This window comes from Heloderma suspectum, chromosome 4, assembly GCF_057233095.1.
Source record: "Heloderma suspectum isolate Gila_16-S chromosome 4, 16-S_ref, whole genome shotgun sequence".
Taxonomy (NCBI): domain Eukaryota; kingdom Metazoa; phylum Chordata; class Lepidosauria; order Squamata; family Helodermatidae; genus Heloderma; species Heloderma suspectum.
This window is the reverse complement of record NC_139461.1, coordinates 18,022,699-18,029,851: the sequence shown is the minus strand read 5'-3', so window position 1 is coordinate 18,029,851 and position 7,153 is coordinate 18,022,699. Positions and strand designations below refer to the sequence as shown.

The following is a 7,153-nucleotide window of genomic DNA, read 5'->3' as shown; positions in this document are numbered from 1 at the left end:
CTCTCCCTGCTTGGGTGGGGGCAGGGGTGCCTTTTGAAAGTGCAGATCTGGCAGGATCCATGCTTTCAAAGGACCCTGTAAAGGTGGGCAACCCATGATAGCAGGATGGGAATACCATGGACGGAATGGCATCAGGGCCCACACTGGGAGCCCACTGTAGCTCACAGGTTGCCCACCTCTGCTATAGAAAAAATGGAACCAGCATACTGGTCCAGTCACTTCCTCTTCCCAATGCACTTAAGGGGTAATATGTGGACCTGCACAGAGGTCACGAATGGGAACTCTTTGTTGTTTTTGCTGAAACAGACTAATCCGGGTCTCTCTGGAATTAAACCACAACAAAAACATTGTTCGAACTGTGGTGCTGGAGAAGACTCTTACGAGTCCCCTGGACTGCAAGGAGGTCAAATCAGTCCATCCTAAAGGAAATCAACCCTGAGTGCTCATTGGAAGGACAGATAATGAAGCTGAAGCTCAAATATTTTGACCACCTAATGCGAAGAGAAAACTCTCTGGAAAAGACCCTGATGCTGGGAAAGACTGAAGGCAAAAGGAGAAGGGGACGGCAGAGGATGAGATGGCTAGATAGCATCACCGATGCAATGAATATGAACTTGAGCACGCTCCGGGAGAGAGCGCAGGACAGGAAGGCCTGGCGTGCTATGGTCCATGGGGTCACGAAGAGTCGGACACGACTGAACGACTGAATGACAACAACAACATGCACGTGGCCGCTCATCAAATAAAGTAGGCAAGATGGAAGTTATTATGGGAATAGAATCAAGATGTCTTTGCAAAAACAAGCCAAATGTTATTACTGCATCCAGAGCAGCCATAGAGGTAACATTTGCATACACTTACCGTTGGGTTTTGGCTTTTGTAAAATGCATCACATTTAGTCAGGAAAAAGACAATAATTTCCATACTCAGTCGGCAGAAAGCACAACTACTGTTATCCGGTTCAAAACAAGCCAAGCCTTAAATTGCAGTAGGTGTGTGTGACAGTGATATATTAGAATTTTTCTTTTAAATTACACCTGTCACGGATGGCGGAAGTGTAGAGTCAATTTGAAAATAATTTACTTGAAAATGTGTAAGCGATGCATGGCAAATTAGTTTTCGCCTTCCCAACCCTGCAGCCAGATATTAACACAGGCAATTGCTTAATTGATTCAGAAAGGTTTCCCTGCTAATAGCGTGAATTTACAGCCCTGTTCCAAATGCAGTTTTAATGGCAAATGGGCTGTAGATAGAGTAGCTGACGTTTTGTGTGTGTGTGTTTTTTTTAAAGAGAAAAACACATTTTGCAGCCATTACTCCTGCTTTTCTGATTACGGCAAAGAGTAATCTCTGCAAATGAACAACAAAGTTTAATTGGAAACCACAATACAAATTCATTTGCTACATTAGCCCCCGTTTTCTCTGTATTGGGGATAAATGATACCAAACAGTTCCCATCTATTTCCATTTAATGGGTAAGCAGTTTCCTACTCACAAAAAAAAATCACTTCATTTTGTCCATACTTCCATCAACTAATTGGCATTTGGAAGAGCAAGAAATATAGCTAACCAATCAATGGGGACAAAACTTGCTACCATTGTAACAATGTAACAATTGTAAATTAACCATCACCCCCAAATCATATTGAAAGCCCCAGTATAGTGTACCTTGTTCCAGATCCTGAATGGCCAAATGGCACGTGGAATAGGATAGTGAAATAATTGGCTTACACGGAAAGCAATAATGGCCTAACTCAGCTGAATGTTCAACTGGTGGTTGCTTACCCATACACTGAGGTCTTCTGGAGTGGCACTGTCAGCTTGTAACAATGAACTAGCATGGTGTGTAGAGTATAGGACTTTGACTGGGCCCCTTGGCCGTGGCAGCTGCCTCAGGATGTCAGGTGCTGACCATAGCCCTGCTCCCTCCCCTTCCGGAGTCAGCTTTCACCCTTTCACCTCCATCTGTTTTTGTTATGGTATTATTATTGGAAATAAAGGAAAAATATGTTCTGAAAAAATAATACACTAAGAAGGAGATCACTTTTCATGTTAAGACTACCCTCTAAAACGTTTGCATTCCCTCCCACCCTTGTGTTATATGGAAACTTGGTCGGCATGCAATTCACTCCATTATCCAAAGTCGTTGCTGAAATAATCAAGTAGCACCAGCTCATTTGGAATGCCACCAGATGCCGTTTCCAGAAGTGTTTAGGTGCTAGTGCACATTCCTTCTCTGTAGCGGCACCCACTCTGTTGAACCCCGCCCCCCCATGCACTTCAGGAGGCAGAACATGTAATATCCTTTAAATGCCTCCTGAAAACATACCTTTTCACACTGGCTTTCCCTGGGCTGTAACTGCTGATGGATTTTACCTGGTATTTTCACATTTTTAACAGTTCTATATTATGTTTTGCAAGTTGTCTTTTATGGTTTTGTGAACTGCCCAGACAGCCTTGGCTACTGGGCAGTATAAAAATGTAATAAATAATTTCCAAAGTGTAGCATTCTTGACTCCTCAAAAATGAAAATCCTATTAAGCTCAAGTGGATTGGTTCCGGTGGAGGCTGGTGACTCCAGTTCCAGAGGGACAACAATTACGTTCTGGGTTTAGTTAGAACCAGCCAGAGCTCTAAAGGAACTGTCCAAGGCGCTGAAACTTATCCCCAAGGTGGGTTCAGCACCTTGGATAGCACCTTAGGCGGTCTGCCTGGCTCTAACTAAGACCCAGAATGGAATCACTGCCCCTCCAAAACTGGAGTCACCAGTTGGTTCCTAAAGGGAGAGATTATTTTAATGTAAAGGTTTTCAAGAGCAGGTCTGCATTATTGCAAAGAACCATCTTTCAGGCAACTATGACTTGAAAAAGGATTTATTGAGCTGGGTGTATTTTTAAGGGGGGGGGACATTTGTTGGAGTTATCAAACTGTATACCCAATGACCTTAAGTTGATACATATTTGCATTATTAATATTTTTATAGCTCAGATACAGAAAAGCCCCTGTCTTTTCCAAACTGAGATGTACATAATGAAGTCGTAGCTACATACACGTGGGCCGCAATCTGTTACATATGCTTCAGCCAACTGAAATCATGGTCGACTCTGTGTTGGATTGTGGCAACAGGTGTTAATGATGACAAATCTCCCAATTCACTTCCTATTCCCTTATGTAGTCATTTCAGCCATGAGATCCTTACATTTACAAACATTTTTGTACATACTAACAAGAATGTGTCCTTAGGATTCAGAGTCGATTTTGCACTGATAGATGACATTTAGCAGGATCTTTTAGAAAGCTATAAAAATTATACTCCATTTTAACCTAAAAGTGTTTAAAATCACAATTTATTATATATTTTTAAATCAGAGGTACACCAGGAAGCAGCACAATCAATTCACATATTCTGTAGTATGTGTTCCCAATCCAGAATCCATTAGAATATTCAACCATCTACTGATTCAAGTCAAATGAAGACTGTATTTTTATTCTGCAAACACTTAGTGCCAATTCAAACATTACATTTAGAACTTGTCTACAAAACAGTCCAAAATTTCTATAGTAAAAATATATACACAAAATAAACATTCTCCAATCCTTTCCTGGTTGGCTCTTCTGTGTTTATTGTGGGGAAACACAGTTGTTTAAAGAACTGCATGTAATTCACAAATCATATTGCCACTTAAATGCTGAATACTTTTTGTGTGCACACAAGTTCAAAATGTAAAGTGTGGCCTGATTGTTAGACAAGTCCCTGATCACAGGCACAGGAGAAATTCTTTTAGTTTCCAGGACTAGCTACACATCTACTTATTACTAGGCATTTATAAGCCTGCAATATCATTTTCTTCTGTTTTGTATTTGTTACATGCTAGGAAATAAAGAGCAACTCCTCTTTTCCCTTCCATGTTACAGCATTACAAGTCATTTTGGCTGCCTCTCTTTCATGGACAGGTATACCTTGTCCAATGTCATTTTTTTCTCTTCTTCCAGAGCCTGGCACTGTGGTATATATCCACCATGATGGGATAACATCACCTACAGCAAGGATGAGCAGAGAGCACCAGGAACTGCCCTTCGTGAAAGGAGAGGCTCCACTAGCGGAAGGTACTGCTGCCCAAATTTGGGGAATCCCCCCTCCACCCCCACATCCCATTCAGCAGGATCTCCTGCCTCTCTGTGTAGCATTTTCAGGGGGCTGGAGGGGCTGCTGTGGGAAGGAGGGGGGTGAAGAAGTCCACTTCCATCAGTGCAGTTATCCAGTGAAAATCTAAGTCCAAACCAGTGGGTGCAGTTGCAGCAGGGACTGGATGTGTACACCCACATGGTATAGAGCACTGCACTGGGTATACATAAACTTGATCCCACAAAACAGTGGTGGGAATTTTAAAATTCTATTTTGTTTGTTGTTTTGTTTTGATTTGTTCGTTGGTTCTGATAAGTTTACTGAAGAAACAGGGGTTTGAGATTTCAAAGGAGTCCAATTGACCACTTGGGAAACCAAATGATGTAAAGACACACCGTCACTTTCATATCCACAAATATGTGCCTACATAATGTGAGAATGACAATGCACACAATTCACCAAAGGAAAGGCCCAGGGACTGGCTAAAGCTGCCCCGGGAGTCAGGCAATTCCCATTTCTTCCCTGTCCCTTGGGATACAGTCATTCTCACCTTTCAACTGTGACATACTTATTGAGTTGTGATTGTTCAGTGGGTTCTGAGGGGAAAACCTTTCAGGTGAACGCACTGAAATGTGGTCCAAATCACAATTCATCATATTGCTCTCCCACCCCAAAAGCAAATTGAGCCCCAAAAGCAAACTGAGGTACAATCGGAACACATACCAGAATAGGGTTAAATTACATCAATACCCCAAAACCCATGTGAATAAGGACTTGCCCAACAATACACTGCTTTTCCTTCATCAAGCACAGAGTGCTGAACCCTTTGTAGGGGCCAGCCCTATAAAACTACTGACAGCAAGATTCTTATATTTGCATTTTTGGTGCAAAACTTCATATCAGATCTCTCTCTCATTATTTAAGGTGAAATAGAAACGGATAAGGCATTCTGCAGATGGCTAGGTCTAGTCAAGTCAGAATAGTGACTGATGCAGGCCCAGGCTGCAGAGCTGTGCCTCTAGTGGAAAAACTGCTCAAAATTTGCCAGGTTGGGAAAAACAGGACCCCACAAAACCAGTTTATCTACAGTTTTTTTGGCTTTGTACTACTTCTCAGTGCCTCAAAATGGCATCCATTGTATGCCATGAGAGACCAAAGTGTGTGTGTTGATCTAGAACACTGTGCCCAAGCTCTACAATTTTTTAAATATATTTCTGAAGTTATTGCTATTGTTTGCAAAGAGAAAAAGGGGAGGCAATGAAATAATGCTTCAAAGACAGAAAGGGAAAAAATCCACTGTATATCTCCAATATATGTGTCCAAAAAATGTCGTAACGATAAAACACTTTGCACTTTAGCAGGGACTATACATCTGAAAGATGCACAGTGGCAGGAGCTTTTCACTTGCATATCACATTAGATCCCATCCAAATGAATTTGGCATGTTTGGGAGGCACTTACCAATACAGAGTCGTAGGCTTGAGATTAAACAATACATGATCTAAAATAGGACACATTTTCTTGTCAAAAATCTTGGGTCATTGAAAATTCACAGTGACAAATAAAGCAAAACTCTCCTTTGGAAGGTTAAAATGCTGAACACGATGTTTTGTTTTTTAAAACCATGCAGGAACAAGCATTAAAGAACAGCTGACCCTGGCTAGGCTAAAGTCTGATTCACACAACTGCCTTTTCGGACTGTTGGGCAGACAGCTTGAAGCAGGTTCCAAATGGACCATGTTCTTGTGAGCAGCTTCACCACATGGTTTCTTGCTTCGCCCAAACATCCTTTGTGAGCCTTACATTTGAGCCTTCCAGGCAGTCATTTAAAGTGTCCTTTTCAGTCTACAGTCTTCTTAAAGTGCATAAAAGAAAAACACACAGCCTTCATTAAGTGCTGTCCGAAGTCACAACCGGTCACTTCTCTTGTTTTTCAGGTTTGCCTCTTGTCATGGGGATAACACCAGGTTGTTGTTGTTTTTTACTCCTGAAGGAAGTAGTCATGCCCATCCATCTCTCTGTAGATATGTAGGGTGCGACTTCGGGAGTTCCTTATTAGAAGAGATTTTTTTTAAGTATAAAAACAGGAGTGCTTTTTAAAAGGAAGCTGTGCATGGCTCAGTATGTACCAAAACATCTACTGGCAAAAAGCCACCAGCTCAATCAACAACCACCCACACATCTGCCAAAGTCTAAACATACAACAGACTAGCAGCAGTATGAGGCTCTGTTCAGAAGGCTGCATTAAACATAAACGAGAACATAACGTTTGTTTTGATTTGGTAAGACCAGAAGGCTTACCTCCCGTGGGAGTCCTATCTAGATTTTCAGTGTGGATTGCTCTTGCTCTTGCACCTGTTCTTCCACTGGCTGCATGGCTTCTTGCACATAAACAATCAGTTCAGAGGCCTCTCCCCCCTGGGTGTAGACCGTCACCGTCCCAATCCCTTCCACATCATCCGAGGAGACGACCAAATGATGCTGTTCAGCCAGTTCGACGGAAGCCTGCTGCAACGTTTCCTGAATCATCACGGTGTGGTTGGCCGACTGCTCCTCTTCTGTCACCTGTACGGAAATTGTGAAAGTTACAAAGGGATCAACAGTATGAACTCTGGGTGGCAGGATTGCATTATAGCTAATATTAAGAGTGAGAAAGCTTAAAGACAAATGACTAAGCCACGTATTTCATAAATTACTTTGGGACACTGCAGCATACGCTTCAGTGAAATGACAAAACAGACCTGCCTGCACAACTGATGACCCACTATGCCAAATGCTGCTATCTAGCCATGTAATGGAGTCTGCCCGAGACCCCACAGCAAAACCAGGATCTTTACTGATCATCTGGATGGCCACCATACATGACTGTTTGGCTGCACTGGCTTGGTGGGTGCCAAGGTGTATAGCCTGTGCTAAAAATGAACCATGACATACCTAATACATGTAGAATCCTTCCCCCATGCCATTTTATCCTTACAACAACCAGGTGAGGGTGTTTGTGTGTGTGTGTGTTCCTGGCTCAAGATC

The 7,153-nt window shown here is 42.3% G+C and overlaps 1 protein-coding gene across 4 annotated transcripts in view; it reads right to left on the bottom strand.

Moving 5' to 3' along the window:
• Positions 1–2,858: 2,858 nt before the first annotated feature.
• The window catches only part of ZFAT (zinc finger and AT-hook domain containing), a 109,010-nt gene continuing 104,715 nt past the window's right edge, over positions 2,859–7,153 (bottom strand). For 3 of the 4 annotated variants that reach the window (XM_084848746.1, XM_084848743.1, XM_084848745.1), the window contains exon 16: positions 2,859–6,691. In XM_084848746.1, coding sequence (XP_084704872.1) covers positions 6,446–6,691 — 246 coding nt within the window. In that variant the 3' untranslated portion in view covers positions 2,859–6,445. The remainder of the gene's footprint in view (positions 6,692–7,153) is intronic. The other variant, XM_084848744.1, reaches the window with a different exon arrangement.